Source organism: Balaenoptera physalus (assembly GCF_965194825.1).
Source record: "Balaenoptera physalus genome assembly, chromosome: 20".
NCBI lineage: Eukaryota > Metazoa > Chordata > Mammalia > Artiodactyla > Balaenopteridae > Balaenoptera > Balaenoptera physalus.
The window spans coordinates 53060105-53083035 of record NC_138901.1 but is presented as its reverse complement, the minus strand read 5'-3'; the positions used below and the strand labels follow the sequence as shown (position 1 = coordinate 53083035).

At 43.6% G+C, this 22931-nt stretch overlaps 1 protein-coding gene across 4 annotated transcripts in view; it reads left to right on the top strand.

Annotated features, from left to right (window-relative positions):
• Positions 1-22931, top strand: part of ZZEF1 (zinc finger ZZ-type and EF-hand domain containing 1) — a 115283-nt gene that overhangs the window by 77820 nt on the left and 14532 nt on the right. For all 4 annotated transcript variants that reach the window (XM_082443768.1, XM_082443767.1, XM_082443766.1 and 1 more), the window contains exons 35-47: positions 739-904; positions 1851-2113; positions 3483-3652; positions 7705-7855; positions 9269-9408; positions 9742-10019; positions 11508-11682; positions 12170-12302; positions 16741-16940; positions 18455-18574; positions 20259-20450; positions 21323-21423; positions 22755-22890. In XM_082443768.1, the coding sequence (XP_082299894.1) occupies positions 739-904; positions 1851-2113; positions 3483-3652; positions 7705-7855; positions 9269-9408; positions 9742-10019; positions 11508-11682; positions 12170-12302; positions 16741-16940; positions 18455-18574; positions 20259-20450; positions 21323-21423; positions 22755-22890 (2225 nt within the window). The remainder of the gene's footprint in view (positions 1-738; positions 905-1850; positions 2114-3482; positions 3653-7704; positions 7856-9268; positions 9409-9741; positions 10020-11507; positions 11683-12169; positions 12303-16740; positions 16941-18454; positions 18575-20258; positions 20451-21322; positions 21424-22754; positions 22891-22931) is intronic.

The following is a 22931-nucleotide window of genomic DNA, read 5'->3' as shown; positions in this document are numbered from 1 at the left end:
ATAGTGGGGAAGGTTTTTCAAGAAAGGTGTTAACATGACTAGAGCTATGCTAGAGAAAGGGGGTTCTGTCCATGTAAGAGTTTCCTTTAGGAAATCAATCACAATAGTGACAAGGGGATTAGTGCCTGGACTGGGTTCCTGGCAGTGGGAACTGAAGTGGGTCAGAGGTAAGGAACATTGAGCAGGGTGTATGACGGGGCTCAGAGACCCATTGGACTCAGAGTAAGAAGGAGACCAGAGCTGTCAGTCTCTTTCGTGACTAACGTTCTTTCTCACTCAGTGGGTCTGTGGTTATGGAGTCTGTTTTCATCTGTGATTCAGGAATGAAAAAGTAAGAGCAAATACCTGATAACTTTTCAGTGCCTGTTAAGAAGAATACACCAATATTTGTTAGAGGAGGGGTCATGGGAGACAGCCCACAAATTGGGGTGTGGACTTGTGCTGCCAAATGGAGGTCATGATGGGATTGGTGACCTGCTTGGTCAGATTCCGTATTGCGTTGGAAAAGCAGGGTCAATGCACGGTACCATTGCTAAGATGTTCCATGCCAAGAACATTGTGCATATGCTAAGAGCCACCTGGGGAACCCTTGGTCTCCAGAAGATGCTTGTGGCCCGTGACGCCCCTATCAATCTGTTGGGAACAACCCTGCTTCTTCTGGGGTTGGTTTGGGTTTGGAAACTAGCCCTTCTAAGAGCCCTTTGCCCAATCCACCTCACGCTGCTGTTTTCCCCCCAGGTGGGGTGAAGCCTGAGGGCCACGGAGATGACCACGAAATGGTCAACATGGAGTTTACGTGTGACCACTGCCAGGGTTTGATCATAGGCCGGAGAATGAATTGCAATGTGTGCGATGACTTTGACCTTTGCTATGGATGCTATGCGGCCAAGAAATATTCCTATGGGTATGTCTCAGATGACCTCTAGCCTGGTAAACTTTTCTTCATGTATTCCTTTGCCTTTTTTTTAATAATTAAAAAAAAACTTGCATTATAAAAAATTTCAAACATACCCACAAGTAAAGAGAGTAGTACAATGAATCTTCATGTAACAATGACCCAGACTCAACAATTAGGAATATTTTGCTATGTGTGCTTAGCTTATTCTTTTTTTTTTTTTTCCCCTTTGTTAAAGTATTTTAAAGCAAATTCCAGACCTTAAATCATTTCCTTCCTGCATACTTCATATCCGTCTCTAAAGATTATGGTCATTTTCTCACGTTACCAAAATGCTATAACCACACCCTGCGAAACTTCACAATAAGGAATTCTTAACTTCACCTGGTTTCCATAGACAGTCTTCTGGGGGTTGTGAAATCCCAAAATGGAATGTGCAGTGTTTGTTCATTTTTCTGAAGAGAGGGCCCATACCCATCTTTAAAATTTTTTTTTATATAAATTTATTAATTTTATTTATTTATTTTTGGCTGCGTTGGGTCTTCGTTGCTATGCGCGGGCTTTCTCTAGTTGCGGCGAGCAGGGGCTACTCTTTGTTGCGGTGCACGGGTTTCTCATTGTGGTGGCTTCTCTTGTTGCGGAGAATGGGCTCTAGGTGTGCGGGCTTCAGTAGTTGTGGCGCGTGGGCTCAGTAGTTGTGGCACACGGGCCTAGTTGCTCTGCGGCATGTGGGATCTTCCCGGACCAGGGCTTGAACCTGTGTCCCCTGCATTGGCAGGCGGATTCTTAACCATTGCGCCACCAGGGAAGCCCTATCTTTAAACTTTCAGTAACCACAGTCTTAGAGGTACCTGATGCCCAGTTGTGACCATGCAGGTGGTCCCCTGAGGCCCCATTCTCCCTTTTTGGGGGCTCACAAAGGCCTGTAGGCCTTAAAAATGTCTTGCCTTTGCAGCCACTTGCCTACCCACAGTATCACTGCCCATCCGATGGTGACCATCCGGATCAGCGACCGGCAGAGGCTCATCCAGCCCTACATCCACAACTACTCCTGGCTGCTCTTCGCCGCCCTGGCTCTCTATAGCACCCACCTGGCCAGCGCCGAGGACGTGGATGGCGAAAAGCTGGATCCCCAGGCCCGCAGCAGTGCTGCCACCCTGCGGAGCCAGTGCATGCAGCTCGTCGGTGACTGTCTGATGAAGGCTCACCAGGGAAAAGGTAATTGTTCCTCATGCATGGAAACCAGACCACCCCTCAGCTGCTTGTGAAGCAACAGCCCCAGCGGAAGTGAAATGCAGTGCTCAGTTCAGAGGTAGTAAAACCCAGTTTTCCACAAGAGGTGCTCACCCCGGAGTGGAACCTAATTTTAAATCCCCAGATGCAGGACTTCCCTGGTGGTCCAGTGGGTAAGAATGCGTGTTCCCAATGCAGGGGGCCCAGCTTCGATCCCTGGTCGGGGAACTAGATCCCACATGCTGCAACTAAGACCCAGTGCAGCCAAAATAAATAAATAAATAAATAATAAATAAATATTAAAAAAAAAAATCCCCAGATTCATTTGAGAGAAATGTTGGCATTAAAGTAGCATTTAGTTTCTCTAAAATATTTCATGAAGATGTAAAATAAATTAATAATTAAAACTCTTGATGTCTGGGGATGAAGTATTTAGTATTTGAATACACCAGACTTAACTTTGCCAAAGGAATGCAGCCTTTTTTTAACCTGGAGTGCAAATCTACTTCCACACAACTGTGTTGTAGATGAGAGCTAATTATAACTAAAATAGTTTGATTAGGGACTTCCCCGGTTGTCCAGCGGTTAAGACTCCGCACTCCCAAAGCAGGGGGCCCAGGTTCAATCCCTGGTCAGGGAACTAGGTCCCACATGCCACAACTAAGAGCCCACATGCCACAACTAAAGATCCTGCATGCTGCAACTAAAGATCCTGCACACCGCAACGAAGATCCTGCGTGCCGCAACTAAGGCCCAGCGCAGCCAAATAAGTAAATAAATAAATTTTTTTTAAAAAAGTTTGACTAATAAAATATCTAGATGACTTTGCCTCTACTGAGGGGTGCCAAGGAGAAAAATAATGTGAATGTTCAACTTCTGAGTAATTTAAATTCCTTTCAGAGTAATGGACTAACTCCCCATTCTAATAAACATTAGGGAAATCAGACTTGGATGAAGTAGCAGGTGGGTAATACCAGTGCTTCAGAGCTATTTCGTTATCTATTTGCCAGTGGAAATTTAGAAGTCTGGCTGTGTGGGGCTACTACAAAATTTTAATGTTTATGATTTTCTAAACAGACAATCCTATTGTATCTTTTGTCCTCTGTTGTTAATAAAGTACAAGTATCCCCCACTATCGAAACTTTCGGTGTCTGAAATTGGGAGCTGAGCAGATTTGGACAGCCGTGGCGGGGCGGGGTGGGCGGGTGGAGGGTTGGACTGAGTACTCTTTGGTTCAGTTTGTGGAGAACTCAGCCATGTATTTCCATATAGTAGCAAAGTGATTTATGGCATTTGCAGGGAATAATCCTTATTATAAAACTTTTAACCATTCTCTTATTTGCTTCCCATGTAGGTCTTAAAGCTCTAGCTCTTCTTGGCATATTGCCAGACGGTGACTCTACTTCAGAAAAGCAGGCCCCACCAGTCACTGTGCCCACCCAAACATCAGAGGAGCAGCCAGAGAAAAAAGCCATCCAGGCTGCTGTGGAGCCAGCCGATGCAGGCCCATTTGTGCACCGCAGTGTAAGTAACAGTCCTTCCCTGGGCAGAATCACGGGTGAGCTCAGAGCTTTCTCATGAGGGACTGGAGTACAGAGGTTAACGGTATAGGCTCGTGACCCAGATTGCCTGGGTGCAGATCCTCTGTCAAACCTTGAGCACGTCACCAGAATCTCTTCGCTTTGGTTTTCTCGTCGGTAAAAATGGAAGGATAATAATGATAATACCTATTCCTTAGGATTGTTGTGAGGATTTACATGCATGACATACATTGAATTAATGTCTGTAAAGTGCTTTAAACAGTGTTCAGGAACTTCCCTGATGGTCCAGTGGTTAAGACTCCGTGCTCCCAGTGCAGGGGGCCTGGGTTCAGTGTCTGGTCAGGGAGCTAGATCCCGCATGCCGCAACTAAGATCCTGCATGCCACAACTAAGATCCCGCATGCCACAGCTGAAGATCCTGCATGCCACAGTGAAGAGCCCGCATGCTGGAACGAAGATTTCCTCACGCAGCAGCGAAGATCCTCCGTGCCACAACTAAGACCTGACACAACCAAATAAATAAATAGATAAATAAGTAAACATTTTTTTAAGAAAAGCAGTGTTCATATTAAGTTCCCTGTCAGTGTTAATTACTCCTGTTCCCTGCCTCCTGTGGTTTTTACAAGAATTGAACAAGATTATGCACCTAAAGAGGTTGGTTCCTGACCTATGGTGAACACTATATATGTGAAACTATTTTTATATTCAGCCAACAAATAGGTGATACTAATTGCTTACTACTTACCAAGTAGTTTACGTATGTAGTTTACAGTAGTTTACATATGCTTGTGTAAGTAGAAGAAAAGCCTTCCTGGATCCAGGTGGAACCTGTGACAGTGACATTGAGATTGTTCTGTGGAAGAGCAAGCAGAGCTTCCACGATGCTGCCTCCAAAGTTTGAGCTGGTGCTGTAAATGCCCCTGGCTTTGTTTGCCTTAAGTGCTGCTGCTGTTTCTGTCCTCTGTCTCTGTCTCTGTTGTGGAGGATCCCCATTTGGCAGTTATAGCTCGCTGGGATCCTGTTGTCATTTAGAGGAAGGCAAAAGCAAAGATGGCTGGCAAAAACTTGAAAATTCTATTAGCTTCATTCCACCAGAGAGCCAGCACAGGACAGGTGACATAATAACCTTCGAGCCTGTTTTGACCACAAAACCCCTTCTCCAGGCAGCATTGTACCCACCCACAGATTATGGTGGGGCAGAAAGAACATTATCAGCAGAGACAGGATAAATCAGCAGTCTTGTCTTCACCTTTGAGCCTGGGAATAATTGTATCTTCTTGTGGGCTCCCAGCATCTTATGCTACCCATCAGCACAGCGCTCCCCATGTATCTACTTATTCATTTATTTATATGAAAATGGACTCAATGAATTTTTTTTATTCAATGGATTAAAATCTTTTACTTTTTATTACTTATTTTGATGCTCGAATTGTCCTGTGTTTGGCCAATGGAAACTTCCAGCTGGCTTTTGTGTCCTTTTGATATGTCTCCATGCACTTTCTTAATTTTTGATACAAAAAGATGTTTCAGGCTTATCTTAGGCTTTCCCTGCCTAGGGACTGGAATCAGCCTTTTTCTAAGGATCTCCCAGGGCATTATTTTTATTCCTGAGGTGTCCCTACCTTTTGGGTCCTCGTCCCATCAGCAGCTGGGTACACCCAGGGTACCCTGCCTCTGGCTCTGGCTCTTAGTCTTCTATCTAGCAAATTGCAGTTTCCAACACTGTGCCCACAACAGAACCCAAATGTCCCCACTTCAGTGGCCCTAAGAACCATATCCTATTTGGACCCTGAGTACAAATTACTTGTTTTTGAACTTCTACGCGTTTCTGGCCAATCCTAGGCTGTATTAAGGGTATTGTCCCTCCTTCCCTCTAATGTCTAGAGATACTTTTTGTTTTAAACAACTGAGAAAGCAGTCTCAGCCAGAGACATCATCTGTCTACAACGGCCTCTGGCCAGTAATGAGACCCTCTTGAGTGCCATGTGGTGCAACTGCAGTGGCTCTTTGGAGTCCTGTGATAACAGGAAAGAAGATCAAGACTAACATTATCAGCCAGAACTTTGGAATTACATTGTTTTCACAAAGGGCCACATAGTACAGAGAGTATGGTGTTGGAGATCTTTTCAGAGGGTACATTTTTAACAAGGCAGGTAGCTCTCCCAGTCTCGGTCCCCTTTTTGGACAATCTTTTTTTTTTTCTATTAAATAACTGTATTTAAACTTACATAGAGATTGAGAAATCCAAAATCAAGAAACAAGTCAGGAACAGAGCTGGGAAAGAAGGTCAGGTCTATGGATCTCAGCTTCATAGGGGAGAGAGAAAGTAGGGGACACAGTGGAAAGTAAAGGCACATTTGTCTTCGTGTGGATGAAGCTGATAATGTGTCGATTCATGATCTAGATGTGTTATCTTCCAGATGCAGAAAGCAGTTAGCTGACTTAACATAGGGAAAAACCGACGGTGACATGAGGACAGGGAGGAGTCGCTAATTAGTGTCACGGGGGCAGGTATCTGTGTCACTGACTTTAATGATATTTTTGACTGGAACAGCCATTTGCTTTGTCTTTTCTTTGAAAACCTCATAGTCTTCAGGGCTCAGATCACGGCCTTTGGCAAGGGCCATCGTCAGGGAAGTCATGAAGCCGTCCTCACGTATGTTGACTAGAAAAATAATACATACCTTCCTGCAATCAGGAAGTGTGTGTAAATAGTCCCTTCCTGAGTAGAGCATGCTGAACCAGATAGCCACGGGTTTTTTTCGCAAGGAGGCTGAAGCTTTGACATGTACAATTAACCCTTCGATAAAAGGTGACCCCGATGTCACCATTGGATGACTCGTTAATAAGCAGAAGTGCATCCTTAGTGGTCCATTTTCACTTACCGTGTTTTCATTGTTGGCAGCCAAGTAAATGGTACTCCAGTTTCCAGTCCACTCTTCAGGCGCCCACTTTTTCTCTTCCATTTCCATTTTTTCTTCTGCATCTTGGGCAATATAGAGAATGCCTTAATTAAAAAAGTATGTTGTAAAAATGTCGCTGATGGACTTGCTCGATGCAGGATTACCACAAACCTCAGAAAGCTCCTATCATCCTGTGGTCAAACAGAACTGGTGCTGTGATCAGTTTCAAGCTTAGATTCAAGTTCCATTCTGTGTCTTGGTTCCATGGTGTGCATCGGGCAAATCTCTTGGACAGTCTTATAGCCACTTTCTTCTTAGGGGGGTGTTGAGGGTAGGATTGATTGTTGAGGTTACAGTATCTGGAGAGGGGAGGATAAGTCAGCTGCCGCTGGGAGATGCCAGGATCTTCTCGTGAGTGTTTAGTGTTGGACAGCGCTCCATCTTTGGCTCCAAAGTGTCCTGCCTTCGCAGACTCCTTGGGCCTAGGGTGCCTCCACCACGCACAGAAGACTTCCTGCCGGCCTGGTTTCCACATATAAGCCTGTGTGACAGCAAGGAAAAGTACCCTGAGGGCCCAGGGAGTGCAGGTGTTTTTTGGGGTGACTCTCAGTGACTCCTAAGGAAATTCAGGTCAAGGACTGTCACCCTGCCAGTCTGGGCAGCTCACTGCCAGACTCCTGAGTCTGGAAAACCCTCCCAGCTCCAATGAGGGCCGCCTTTGTAAGTCTCTCTGCCAAAATGGAATTCTCAAAAGTGTAAAGTCAGCTTACTGTGCTAGAAGGAAATCCACACCTTTGTTTTTTTTCTTTTTCCCCAAGAGAGGAACTGTCCATACCTGGCTTCTGGAAGATAAATAGAATGTGTTAGAGGTTTGTACCAGAGCCATTGCTTATGTGACTGCAGGCTCTGACAGAGCAGCATTTGGAAGGTGTTGGGGGGATGTGATGCAGTGATTACTCTTTTAATTAGAGTACAGATTTATCATCAGAAACGAGGGGCATTCTCTAATTCAAAAGTATTTTTGTTTGTGAAGACTGATTGGCTAGTGATTTTAAAAGTTGTATTATATTAACAAGTAAACTTTTATAAGAAAGAAACCTTAATTCTTTTACACTCACCGTTTTGTTTTTAGGGGAAGAGGGATGTCCCTAAGGAAGTCACACCTTTAGACTGCAAGCAGAGGAGCAAGGCAGGGGAAGGTGCATCATTACTGAAGGGTCCTTCCTGCCAGACGCAGATTTCAGACTCACCTGCAGATGCCCGCGCACCTACAGAACTTCCAGGTAAAGACTCTTTGACAGTTACCTTGATCTCTTTCATCTTAAAATGCACGCATACCCGTCCCTGACTTATTTCTTGCACACAATTTAAAATTGGCTAGCACCCAAGGGTGCATGGTTTCTCAGTTCTGCATCAGATGGTACTGATAACACTTTGAAAGTCATCTTTCCTTCATCTTGCCTGCTTTCCTACCTTGTTCATTCCCTAATTTACTGAGTGCCTTCTATGTGCCAAGCACTGTGCTAGGCCCTGGGGATGAAACAGGGACCAAGTCAGACAAATAGACACATAGCTCCTGCCCTCACAGTGCTGACAGTCTGGGAGGGTTTAAGACAAAGGTGTGTGTAACTAATTTGAGCTGGGATGTGATTCTGTCCAGTAGCGAGGCCCAAGTGGGTGTTAGTGGTGATGGGTGTGTAGCTGGAACAGGTTGTGTCAGTGTAAAGCCCTTGTAAATAAGGCCTGCACGGGACCTTGAATGTGCTGAGATCTACTGGGGGGAAGGGCATTCAGGGCAGAAAGAACTACACGAGCAAAGGCCCCAGAGTGGGAACCCCCAGAGAATCCAGGCAGTCCCTTGGGGGGCAGGTGTGTAGGGAGGGAGTGGAGCGCTGGAAGGTGGAAGTGGAGAGGTGCTGTGCACTCTGCTGTGGAGGCCCTCGGACACCTGCTGGGGATGGCAGCGCAAGGTCAGGGCTGTTTCAGGGTGACTGAGGAGCCAGGAGAGGGGGCGCTGTGGGCAGAAGGAGCGCCGGCAGCGGATGTCAGCCTGTCCTCAGGGGGGCCCGGGGAGGCGGGATCCTCCCCACGTGGCCGCTCTGTGACAGGCAGGGGTGAGCGCCGGCATCCTGCCCCGTCCGTGGGGCCAGCTCTCAGACGGGGCTGACGCTTATCTCTGCAGGGCCTATAATTCTAAGGTCCAGAAAACAGTTTGACACTCGATGTCAATGCAGGTCATCAAAATCCACTCTGGTCTGATTCCTCTGAGGAGCAGCGTCCCGGTTCACGTACAGTTTAGTCATCCATCGAGTATTTACTGAGTAGCTGCTGTGCTCCAGACACATTTCTAGGTGTTTGTGATACATCATTGAAAAAACCAAAAATCTAGAAGGGAAGCCAGATGGTAAACAATCAGTATCAAATAATATGGTGTGTTAAAAGGTAATTAAATGCCATGAGCGCAAAAGAGCAGGGGAATGGAGAGCGCAGAGGGGCTGGGAGAGATCGGAGGGCGGGCTTAACCTTCAAGCAGGGTGATCAGGACAGACCTCCTTGAGTAAGACGTGTTCAGCAGTAGGTTTGTAAAGTCCCAGCTTGATTCTGTAGTGGCACAGGAACAGTGCAGTGGTTTACTTGCCTCTTCATACACACGTAGAACCTGGCAAAATCTGAAAGCTTGGTGTTTTACAACTCAGATGCTGAAAATTCAGAAGCATCGTGTCAGAAGCCCATCGAGGAAAAGGCAGCTACTCCAAGCCCTGAGCAGGTGTTTGCGGAGTGTTCCCAGAAGAGGATTTTGGGATTATTAGCAGCCATGTTACCGCCCTTAAACTCGGTAAGAGACAAATTGGCATTTAAAAAAAGGGGGGGTGGGGTGGGTAGTGTTATCCATAGAAAAAATTTTTGGAAAACCATATACTGAAATTAACTGTTAATTGCAGTCATCTGTATACCCCTGGAGTAGGATTAGAAATTAAAGTAGGATTGTAAGATGATACCTGAGAATGTTTATTTCACAGTCGATTGTCCCTAAGCCATTTGTGAAAGACACTGCATAATTCCTTTGGCACCAGGCCAGTTATAAATACTATATGAAGGAGATGGAGTGTTTAGTTGGTGTGGTTACATAGATTTTTGTATTGAACAGATTCTTCTCCTCTCTCGACAGGATCCCACAGTCCCCCTGATAGACCTGGAGCACGTGCTCCCGCTCATGTTCCAGGTCGTCATCTCAAACGCAGGCCACCTGAATGAAACGTATCACCTCACCCTGGGTCTTCTCGGCCAGTTAATCATCCGCCTTTCACCAGTGGAGGTAGATGCCGCAGTGACCAAGGTCCTCTCAGCCAAACACAACCTGTTTGCAGCAGGGGACAGCTCCATTGTGCCAGATGGCTGGAAGACCACCCACCTGCTCTTCAGCCTGGGAGCTGTGTGTCTGGACAGGTAGCCACCCCCACTCCACCCCACCTTGGTGTTCATTTCTTTAGGTCAGTGATCTGGCTGTTGATTAATATCAGCGTGCTTCCGTGCTCTTGTCTAGGGATCTTTTGTGAGAGAGGAATTTGTTTTATTAGCAACACTGTCAACCAACATTAAAACTGCGCTTAAAACCCACATTAAGGCAGCTGTGCAGTCTGGGCACTCTCTGGTGATATATATTCTGGTTTGTTCTTTCCTGAGAGTAATAAGTGTAGGCTTTGGGGTTGAAGAAAATAGATCTATTTTCATTATATAAAAGTAACATAGGGCTTCCCTGGTGGCGCAGTGGTTGAGAATCTGCCTGCCAATGCAGGGGACACGGGTTCGAGCCCTGGTCTGGGAAGATCCCACATGCCACGGAGCGACTGGGCCCGTGAGCCACAATTACTGAGCCTGCGCGTCTGGAGCCTGTGCTCCGCAACAAGAGAGGCCGCGATAGTGAGAGGCCCACGCACCGCGATGAAGAGTGGCCTCCGCTTGCTGCAACTAGAGAAAGCCCTCGCACAGAAACGAAGACCCAACACAGCCAAAAATAAATAAATAGAAAAATAAATAAATAAATAAATAAATAAATAAAATGTAGCATTTCAGTTAGCTAATCTACGAAAACACCTTTAAAAAAAAACAAAAAAACCTGAATGGAATCACAGGTGCACTTTAAAAAAAAAAAAAAAAAAGTAACATAATCACAATACCTAATTTGGAAAACCAAAATGAGGGGAAAAAAATCACCTTGCCTTGTACCACATCAATGCATCTGGTGCTGTTTTATTCTCCCCACTGCCACCACACTGCTTGCAGGATCTCAGCCCCCTGACCAGGGATTGAACCCGGGCCATGGCAGTGAAAGCCCAGAATCCTAACCACTAGGCCACTAGGGAACTCCCTGGTGCTATTTTAGTATATATTTCCTGTGCGTGAATGTGAGTGTGCACAAGTGCATATGTGTGCATGACCTTTTATAGAGATTTTTAAAAGCATAGCTGTAGACTTGAGTATATATAAGTAACAAATCTTGATATCCCCCCCACACACACTTATCATTATATCAAAAGCATCATTCTGGTAGTTTATTTGTTTGTTTGTTTTGTTTTTGACTACTTTACATTTATTCCAGGAAATCAAGGAGGGTTTACAGTTTTAAAATCACTACATTAACAACAACCAAAATGGGAGTGAGGGAGTACAATGTGATCATATCAACCAGTGAAGAAAAATCATTTGATAAAGCACAACAATGTATTCATGATTTAAAGGAAACCTTTAAGTAAAGGAAGAATAGAGGAGTAGGCTCCTGATCAGATAAAGAGTTGTCTAACATTCTGGTAGTTTTTAAATTAATATAATGAATGGCTCATTGGCATGCTTCTGGGTCTGCCTTAGAGTGTGGCGACCTGATGAGTTGAATTTGGAGCCTGTGCACTGCCATCTAATGGAGCTCTTGCCTTCTAGCCGCGTGGGCTTGGACTGGGCCTGCTCCATGGCGGAGATCCTGCGGTCACTCAACAGCGCCCCCCTGTGGCGTGACGTCATTGCCACCTTCACAGACCACTGCATCAAGCAGCTGCCTTTCCAGCTGAAGCACACCAACATCTTCACGCTGCTGGTGCTGGTCGGCTTCCCCCAGGTACGCCACTGAAGGCCTGGCCTCCTCTTCATCACGTGCACAGCGTATATCTTTGGAAGTTTTTTTTTCTTTAGTTGTATAATTTGCCTTTACAGTATTGGTATATTTTCAAGATTATGGGATGGTTTGTTCAACTTGCATTTTTAACAGTTTAGCCATTTGATTCATTTTCTTGGCTTTGAATAATAGGTAACTGTAATATATTAAATTACAGAGAACTTCAAAATACAGTTGTTCACTTTGGCATTCATCTTGATCTCATTTCTACTTTTCACATCTCTCAACTGGTTGGGACAAAGAGGACTGTGAAAATATGGCTTTATCCAGCAAGCACTTAAACCAATTCTGTGCCAAGCCTGTGCCAGGCCCTGGACTTAGAGATGGGAAGAACCTTGTCCTTGAGTGCTTGTTGAAGTCAGCGGCACAAGCAAAAGGCACTGTGCTGTATGTGCTGCTGAGTTGCCTTTTCTGTCTGTGTCATGTTTAGGTCCTCTGCGCGGGGACCCGCTGTGTTTATATGGATAATGCCAATGAACCACATAATGTGATCATCTTGAAGCACTTTACTGAGAAGAACAGGGCTGTGATCGTCAATGTCAAAACCCGGAAGAGGAAAACAGGTCCCAAGCATAATTATTTTTTCTAAGAATGAGAGACAGTTGTCTAATCTCTGTATACCCTAAAATCAGTTAAGATATCTTCGTTCTTGCCCCTGCGTGTGAATTTTTAAAAAGCAAGTTATAGCTCCCTGAACTTCTTTTTGCTTGTCTCTGAGGTGATGTGGTTGAATTGGAATCACTTTGAAGGCCCTTTCCACACTGTTATTTTGTGTATATGGTTCTGTGTTTTTGGGTTGGCTAGATGTTTAGGTTCTGAACATTTACTTTTTTCATTTGCCAGTGTCATTTGTTTTCTAATGGGTAATTTAAATATATGATGGAGTCAGGTGGCTACAGGACTGTAAAATAACTTCACATAATTGTATTGGCATTCATGTCACTTTCCATTTTGTTTCATCAATAGAACAGTGAAGGTACATCATTGTGTGCCCAGGTCTGCTCTTGAAATAATCTGCTTTATCATTCAGCTTTAGCACTAGGCACTGTCTGTGCTGTTTTTGTGTACTGTGCAATGTAAAAGTCAAGGTTTATTTATTTGTTTGTTTGTTTGCATGTGACTGTCCCATTGTTCTATGACCATTTGTTGAACAGACAATTCTTTCTTCATTGAATTATCTTGGCAACTTTGTGAAAATTAATTGACCCATGTATGTTTGTGTCTATTTGTGGATTCTGTTACGTTCCATTAATCTATATATCTGTCCTTATGCAAATACCACATTGTCTTTACTGTTGTAGATTTCTCCTGAGTGTTGAAATCAGGTTCTCCAACTTTGTTATTCTTCAGAATTGTTGGCTAGTCTAGTTCCTTTGTCTTTCTGTATAATTTTAGAATCAGCTTGTCAGTTTCTATTAAAGAACATGCTAGACTTTTGATTGGCATTGTATTGAATCTATAGTCCATTTGGGAGAACTGACATCTTACCGATACTGAGTCTTTTGACTTGGGAGCATGGTTTATCTCTCCATTCACTTATGGGATAAATTTGGGTCTTATAAAATGTAGATCCTTAATTTCTCTGAACCTCACATGGGGTATCAGATGCCTCTTCTCATTCCTGGTTTTGGTAATTTGTATCTTTTCTTTTTTGTTTCCTAGACTAGCCAGAGATTTATCAATTTATTGGATCTTTGCCAAGGACCAGCTTTTGGTTTCATTGATTTTTCTCTGTTATATCTGTTATCTCTTTTATTGATTTCTATCTTTTCGTTATTAATTTCCTTATTTCTTCTTGCTTTGAGTTTAGTTTGCTCTTTTTTCTTTTTCTGGTTTCTTAAAGTGGAAGTCTAAATCACTGATTTGAGACCTTTCTTTTTTTGTCGATAGAAGCATTTTAATGCTGTGAATTTCCTGTTAGGTGTGGCTTTATCCACATCCATAATTTTTGATATGTTGTGTTATCATTTTCATTCAGGTCAGAGTACTTTCTATTCATCTTGTGATTTTTTTTCTTTCTTTGGTGATTATTTAAAATTTTGTTGTTTAATTTCCAAATATTTGGGGATATTCCAGATATCTTTCTGTTATTGATTGCAAGTTGTGGTCAGAGAACATACTATGAATGATTTCAGTCCTATTAAGATTACTGCAATTTGTTTTATGGTCAAAAATTTAGTCTGTTTCAAATAAGATTCCATGTGCACTTGAAAAAGATGCACATACTGTGTTGTTGGTAGAGTGTCCTATAGATGTCATTGAGATCAAGTCATTTGGCAGTGCTTTTCAAGTCTTCTATACTCTTACTGATTTTTTGTCTATTTGTTCTAACAATTACTGAGAAAGGAATGTTGAGGTATCCAGCTATAATTGCATGTATGGTCTGTTTCTCATTTCATTATGAAACATTCCTTTTTATCCCTAATAATAGTCCATGTTCTGAAATCTACTTTAATATTTAGGTAGCCTCTCTAGCTTTTTGTTGTTGTTGTTACTAACATTTGCATGATGCATCTTTTTCTGTTCTTTTGCTTTAACTTCCCTGTGTCTTTACATTTCAAGTGTAGATAGCACATAGTGGAGTCTTCTTTTTTAATCCAGTCTGACAATACCTGCCCTTTTTTTTGTTGTTTTTTTTTTAATGGAAGTATAGTTGATTTACAGTGTCATGCTAGTTTCAGGTTTACAGCACAGTGATTCAATATATATATTCTTTTTTCAGATTCTTTTCCTTTATAGGTTATTATAAAATATTGAGTATAGTTTCCTGTGCTATACAGTAGATCCCTGTTGGTTATCTGTTTTATGTATAGTAGTGTATGTCTGTTAATCTCAAACTCCTAATTTATCCCTCCCCAATACCTGCCTTTTAATTGAGATGTTTAGACCATTTGTATTCAATACACTTAACAGGATGATTGAGTTCAAATCTACTGTCTTATTTATTTGTTTGTTTGTTTGTTTGTTTGTTTTTTGGCTGTGTTGGGTCTCCGTTGCTGTGCGCGGGCTTTCTCTAGTTGCGGCGAGTGGGGCCTATTCTTTGTTGCGGTGTGCGGGCTTCTCATTGTCGTGGCTTCTCTTGTTGCAGAACATGGGCTCTAGGTGCATGGAGTTCAGTAGCTGTGGCACGCGGGCTCTAGAGCGCAGCTCAGTAGTTGTGGCAAACGGGCTTAGTTGCTCCGTGGCATGTCGGATCTTCCTGGGCCAGGGATCGAACCCATGTCCCCTGCATTGGCAGGTGGATTCTTAACCACTGTGCCACCAGGGAAACCCCTCTACTATCTTCTTGCTTATTAGCTTTAAAGTATATCTTATTTTTTTAGTGGTTGCTTTAGGGTTTACAGTAGTTTACCTTCAAATAATTTCTTACTGGTTGCATTAGGGTTCATAATATACACCTTTAACTCATCGTGGTCTATCTTCAAACAATCTACCACTTCACATATAGTGAAGAAACATAGGTTTTCTATTTTTATTCCATCATCTTTTGTACTGTTGTTGTCACACATTTTACTTTTACATGATATAAACCTCACAATACATTATTTATTTTGCTTTAAAATTCACATACTTTAAAAGGGATCTTAAAATGAGAAAACAATAACTTTAATATTTAGCCACATATTTACCATTTCTGGTGCTCTTCATTCCTTTGTATAAGTTCAAGTGTGTACCTGGTATCATTTTTTTTTTCCTGAAAAACTTCCCTTAATATCTCTTGTAGTGTAGGTCTGCTGCTACAAAATCATTATTTTGGTTTGTCCTACCAAACCAAAGAAATATTTACTTTGACTTCATCTTTGAGATGAATTTTTCTAGGTAAAAAATTGTAGACTAAGAGTTTTTTCTTTGCATACCTTAAAGATATTGATCTTTTTTCTTCTGGTTTGCATAGTTTCTGCCGTGAAGTCAGCCATCATTCTCTGTTACTCTTCAAAATGTGTCTCTTTTCTCTGCCTGTTTTTAAGGTTTTTCTCTTAATCACTGCTTTTTAGCATTTTGATTATGATATGCCTTGGCATGATTTTCATTATGTTTCTTCTGCTTGATGGTTTAAAGAGCTCCTGGATCTATAGATTTATAGTTTTCATCAAATTTTGGATTTTTTTGATCATTATGTCTTCAAATAGTTTTTTGCCCCCGACTAGGACACTTCCACTCTCACTGGTGGGAAGACAGAATATTCTCAGAGTTCTTTGTGAGCTCCAAGAATTGTTCTGCCTACTGCTTTTTGACAGTTCTTTCCTAGAACTAGGTAGTTTCCTATCTAGATAGTTTCCTCTCACATTTGTATAGATCAGTATTCAGCCAAAGACTCATGAGGAACCCTCTGTAGATATCTAGAGGGGTCTCCCACACACCCCTCTCTCTGTGCATCTCCCTTCTCTGTGATATTCTGCCCCATAAGTTCTAGCTGCCTTGACTTCCCTGAACTCTGACCTCTGTCTCCTCAGTTCATTAAAACTGGACTTGGATTTCCACTCCATGCTGTGCAGGCTGGAAGTTGTCTCCAGATAGCCAGGGCTATTGGAAGGCTCACCTGGTTTGTGTCCCTTCTTTCAGGGGTCATCGTCCTGTACTACCTATTGCCCAATGTCTGCAAACCATTGTTTCATGTATTTTTCCAGGGTTCTGGTTGTTTAATGTAAGAGAGTAAATCCAATCCCTTTTACTCAGGCTTGTTCTGAAATGAAAGTCTCTCATGTGTTCTGTGTTTATGAACTTCCTTTAACACCTTTGGAGACAACCTGTTTGTGTGAGTAGTAGGAATGTGAATTGCATCTCTTGGTTGCTTGGTGGGTAGGTGGCCCAGTACCACTTTTGTGCTCAGCTGCAAGCTGGCCTTAAATATAATGGCTAAGTTTGAAGCCAGAGAGATTTGTGTTTTGGGGTCTGCAGTTCTTGCTTCAGTAGGGCACATTACTGGGGAAGAAACTTATCTGCAGGAAGTATTAACTGTGCTTTTTGTGCCTTCTTTTCCTGCCTGACATCACCCTTCAGTGAAGGACTACCAGCTGGTCCAGAAAGGAGGAGGACCGGAATGCAGCAACTCTCAGGCCCAGCTGAGCCAATACTCCCAGCACTTTGCCTTTATTGCCAGTCACCTTCTGCAAACCAGCATGGACAGCCATTGTCCCGAGGCAGTGGAAGCAACTTGGGTCCTGTCCCTGGCCCTCAAAGGATTATACAAAACACTAAAGGTAGTGGTGAGCTTCTTCCATTTGCTGATGAATCTGGCTGTGATTTAACTCCTGCAGGGTATTAACTAGAAGGAAGTACTATCTGATTTCAATGGATGGTTAATCATAGGATCTTGATTATTTTTAGAAATAATTGGCGCCTTGCACATGGATAACTTTAAGGAAGAAACAGAATTTTCCCAACAGTTGGTTCTCTGTAATTTTTCAGTCCTGCCTCATGGAACCAGGTGCCATTACCTAATGGGCCCGTAACCTTGGAAGATGAGAAGAAAAATTGACTGAACAGTTTCTCACTTCCCTCTGAACCACGGTCCCTTCTGGTTCATCCTAGGAAGAATAAAGGGGGCTAATATCTTATGGGATCTTGGAGCAATAGATTTGGCATTTGGTGTGAGAGAAGACAGACAAGTTAAAGAGCTGAGCGATAATTGACACGGAGATGGGAAGCCTTGACTTGTGGGGAACATGATTCTTCTACCATCTGAGGGGCATCGATAGGGAGGATCTTTCCAACAGATCTAGCCATGGGAGAAGGATCTCATTTGGAAAGTTTATGCGTTCCCTGACTTTGGCAACACTGGCGAGGAGGCCATGGAACGACTCAAGCACCGCAAGGAGATTGGACTAGATGGCATTTCAGCTCTGGCCCAGCCCTGAGGGTTTATATTTTTAGGCTTGAGACCACACATCTCATCTGCTGTTTGTTGATTTCATGGCATTTATCACAATCTACTGTTGTTTTAGTTGTTTGCATTACAGTAGGAAAGAGAAAATAAACTCCCTGAGGGCAGAGACCATTTCTGTCTTTGAATCCTTCATTCCGTAAATATTTGTCTATTTGTCGAGCCCCAGGGGCCAGATGGAACTGAGTACGTAGTGTTGAACTAGAAAGAAGGTCCCTGCTGTCGTGGAGCTTTCAGCCTAAACTGCGAGGGAGACAACAAAGAGCCTGCAAGGAAATCCACCATGAGCCAGAAAGAGCCTCTCTGAGGAGGTGAAATCTGAGGTGATAGATGAGGAGTCTGGGCAGAGCATTACGTCCTGGGAGAGGTCCAACTCCAGGCCTGGTTGTCCGGGAGCAGAAGGGGCTACCTCGGGGCTTGAGGACAGTGCGAGGAGGAGATGAGACCACGGAGACAGGCAGGGGGCCTGCAGGACCTTGTCCGCTATGAATAGGGACTCGGGTTTCAGTCTGCAGGGCAGTGGGAAGCTTTTGGAAGGTAGGGAGCAGGAGAGGGACATAAAACCTCTGTTCTTCGCACAGGACTCAGCACATAGAATGTACGAGGCTTCCGAAATACTTGTTGAGTGAATGAATTAGAGAGCTAACAGACTTAGCTTATGGCTCAGGCTCAGAGTTTCATCCTCCCTGTTGACTCTGGAATTTTCACCAGAAGGTGAACTTGGGCCACTAGCTGAGACTGGGCTCTGACAGAGAGGCCTGCTTCTCCCCAAGTGACCCTTACCTTCTTCACTCTGAGGCAGTTGCAGATCATTCTTTTTCTGTTTGGCAGGCTCATGGTTTTGAAGAGACCCATGCTACCTTCCTTCAGACTGATTTGCTGAAGCTGCTGGTGAAAAAGTGCAGCAAAGGGACCGGCTTCAGTAAAACGTGGCTCCTCCGGGACCTGGAAGTAAGGGACCAGGGTGATTCCTGCTGCTGTTTCCTGCTGCAGATTTACTGGCCTGGGAGTTAGAACCACCAGTCAGTTACAGCTGGTTCTGCCCTGCGCACTCTCATCTGGTGCAGTTGTTAAAACAGTGTCTTATATTTGTCTTCCCTTTTGGAAATAGAGATTATGACACCTGTCCTCCCTTGTCAGGGAAAATGAATTTGGTGTTTGTTCAAAGAATATTGGAAGAGAAGTATTTTGTGGAAACACACGGTTGACCAATTATATCATGGTAGTAAATCTGCCCTTGAATTATTATTTCCCTTTAAACTTCCTTTGAGCTAAAATCAGTTCCTAAATTTGTCCTCACTTATGTTTATTTTATGTAGGATTTTAGTTGATAATTTTCATTTTATTACTTTTCGCCATAGGCCTTCGATTTTTCTTAGTGGAATTACTGTGGTTCCCTGGGGCGTTTCTGTGCCAAGTGTCAGCTTCAGGTCAGAAAAGGCTGCTGCTGTATGGCGGTGCTCAGCTGGCCATTCTCAGTCACACAGAGGCCTGAGCTCCAGGAAACAGCTCTCAGTTGCCACAGGAGGATTTGGTTAGGTTTTAGGAAAATACGCTAAAACATATTAATGGATAACCTGGTGAGCATCTGAGCTCTTGTTCTTTAGGAAATATTTTTAAAGTAAATTTTTTTTACATTCAAAAACTTATATTTTTTTATACTCAGAAAGTTTGAAAAATAGAAAAGAAAGAAAAACTCCAAGTTTCATCCCCCGCAAACACAGCTACCATTAGTATTATGTGTATTTCCTTTTTCTAATTTTTTTCCTTCTGTGTTTTTTTTTTTTTTTTTTAAATATTTATTTATTTATTTTTGGCTGTGTTGGGTCTTCGTTTCTGTGCGAGGGCTTTCTCTAGTTGTGGCAAGCGGGGACCACTCCTCATCGCAGTGCGCGGGCCTCTCACTTTCGCGGCCTCTCTTGTTGCGGAGCACAGGCTCCAGACGCGCAGGCTCAGTAATTGTGGCTCACGGGCCCAGCCGCTTCGCGGCATGTGGGATCTTCCCAGACCAGGGCTCGAACCCGTGTCCCCTGCATTGGCAGGCAGACTCTCAACCACTGCGCCACCAGGGAAGCCCTCCTTCTGTGTTTATATTACATACATAGGTTTAGATTGTACAGTGAAGCACACTGTGGAAATAAATTGAGGTCATGTGATGGCCATTTTTCTAAGTTGCTGGGTAGTTTTCATAACGACCATCTTTAATGGCTGCAGATGGTCCATAAAGATGGACTTCAGTTTTTTTGCCATTATTAAATGCTTCATTGACCATATCAGGAGTATAGCTTTTTACGCATTTTACATTATTCCTAGAAGATGAATTACCAGGTCAAAGGTTATGAACATTTGTATAGCTCTTTACATTTCACCAAAATGCCTTCTAAAAGGATGCTAACGACTTACAGCGTCAGGGGCAGAGTTAAATGCGAAGGTCCTTGTAGTTTCTGGTCAGCATTTCTTTGATTATAAGTATGGTTGAACATGTTTTCATATTTCTTTACTAATCTTACATTCTTTTTGTGAATTCTGATGTCTTTTAAAAGGTTCAGTCAGATGTTTTCTACCCTTTGAGGGTTAAAGATCTCACCCACTAAACACTCATGTTCCTGCCCTGCCTGATTTTCTTTCTGTGTAGATTTTGTCCATCATGCTGTACTCCTCAAAAAAGGAGATCAGCACTTTGGCTGAGCATGGAGAGCTGGAGCTGGATGAGCGAGGGGACCAGGAGGAGGAGGTGGAACGGTCAGTCAGCAGCCCGGGTGAGCCAGAGCAGAAAAAGCTAGACCCTCTCGAAAGCCTGGATGAGCCCACCAGAATATGTTTCTTGGTACGTTCTTGGGTCACGGTGTGGACTGAGGAAGGGACTCTAAGGAATGGATTTTCTTTGGCTTGGACTGTGTTTTAGCCTCCATGTGAAAATGCTTCAGACTGATGTCCTGAGAATGCACTTCCTGAAGACTCAGTCGGTATTGTGCAGAATTCGTCCAGAGGGATGGAAAAACCCTATTACAACAGTAGTTCTTAATGTTCGGGGGTCATGGACCCAAAAGCTTTAGATCGTTTCTCCCATAAACTATACTTGCAAATACTTTTGTAAAATTTTGCGTGTAATTTCAGGCCTGTCCATAAATCCCTAGATGACAGTCTGTCCTCACAGTTTCTCAGACACACTCCTACTTTCCCTGGATAATCCACTCTTCCTCAGAATGATGTGAAAATGGGCAAGGGCTAGGACTTCAAAGGATCTAACTGTGTGAAGAGTAAACAGAGAGTATGGGGTGGATATAAGAAAAGCAAGTACAGTTTTTAAAAACATCAAAAGAAAGTCCAGTACTTAGATTTATGTGCCACTTATCATACTTGAGTGCAAGGCAGCTGCTACAGAGAAGCTAGCAATGGATACAATTTGGTGGGTAATTATTGACTATTAGCAGTACATTTGTTTGCATGATTTTTTGTTTTTTTGGTGTTTCCATGTTTTATATCTTCCTTTGAATTTATAACAGTAATGCAGATTTTACAGTCCATGTTTTAGGGCTTATAATCTTATATGCATGAAGTGCCCATGTGATGTTCTTAAATTATAACTTGTGGTAACTTTAGGAAATAATTGTTTTATCACTTTTGAGGTCAGATCATCAATAATGTGTTAAAGCAGTTTAAATTGTCTCTCTTCTACTTCCTCCTTGTGGCCTTCAGATGGCTCACGACGCCCTCAATGCCCCTCTGCACGTTCTCCGGGCCATATACGAACTGCAGATGAAGAGGACCGACTCTTTCTTCCTGGAGGTTCAGAAGAGGTAAGGGACATTTAGATGCAGCCAAAGTGTAGTGAGTGAGGCAACAAGTAAGGGCGGGACTCTGTTTACCTCCTGCCAACAAGATCTGGATAAAAACTCCTGACAGGCCAAAGAGCAGTTGGTTTTCAGTTCTTCACAAAGCGACACGAAAGCTGGCTGTGCCGCACCGCATGGCTCGTCTTTGAGTTGTGTTGTGTGCTTCTCCTTTAGGAAGAGCTTTATATTCGCAGTCTGCCTCTTAGAGTAAACTCGTTGTGGGGGCAGAGTTTTGACACAGACGCCAAGGTTTCTCTCCCACATCAGCCCAGGGAGCAAACGGTGCAGAGCAGGACCTTCTGGTACATTCTGGTCAAAAGTGTCCTTTCGTTTGTTTGTTCTTTCACTTCTGTGCATTATTTTTGTGTTTTTTCTTCAAGGATTATTATAAAATTAACAATATACCCTTCCTCTTGGCCAGGAAGTTCAGAGCTAGCTCTCGGGCCCAGCTCTTAAATTTGTGGAGAACTTTATGTTTCTGCAACTAATCTCCTCCTCCATCCCCCACATCCTAGTTTTGACTTCCTATTCTGATTTATATCTAATTCCAATTTAATTTTCTTTTGTTATTTCATATTTCTATTTTCCCATATGTATTATCTACTGCCTCAAATCCTTTGTGAGATGAGGCAGGGTTGCATCAGTTAGGACACAGAAGTATCATGGTCAAGGAGGATGGAATTTGTTTCCCCTCTCACGGCGCAGTCCAGAGGTAGGCAGCAGCCTAGGGTGGGCGGGCGGTCTGCTTCACAAGGGACCCCGCACCCCCAAGGGTGCTGTCCTCACCTGTGTCGTCAGACCTGGCTCCCCAACACCAGCTCTTTGTTCCAGCCCAGAGGAAAGGGGGAAGTTGGGTAAAGGAGCTCATCCTTAACCCAGTTGTTTGAGGGCAGGCTGCGGAAATGGCACGCGTTACCTCACTGGCCTCCCGTTGGCGTGACTCTAGTTGCATTGCTGCTAGGAGGACTGGGAACTGTGTCTCCAGCTGGGTGATTGTGTATCTTGCTAAAACTTGAGGGAACTTTGTTTCTAAATGAAAGGAAGAATGGATCCTAAGGGATGGCTTGCATCTCTGCTGTGGGCACATGGGCACGCGTGCACGTTCGTGTGCACATTTGCATGCATGAATAGATGAACACTGTGAATCTAGCGTGTGAAATATGGAATGTAATAACGTAATTGCAAAATAGCAGGAAAATAACTCGGATCGGCATTTCTGCAAGTTTCACTGCAGGTTAAACTCTTGCCTTTCTGTAACTCAGGTGCCCAACTTTGTGTTCCTTCCCTCTCTTCAGGTTTGACGGGGATGAGCTCACCACCGATGAAAGGATACGGACCCTGGCTCAGAGGTGGCAGCCCAGCAGGAGTCTGAGACTGGACGAGCAGAGCGCCAAAGCTGTGGATACAGACATGATTATCTTACCATGCTTGGTATGTCGCCCCACCTGGGAAGCAAGGTGTCCCTCCCGCCC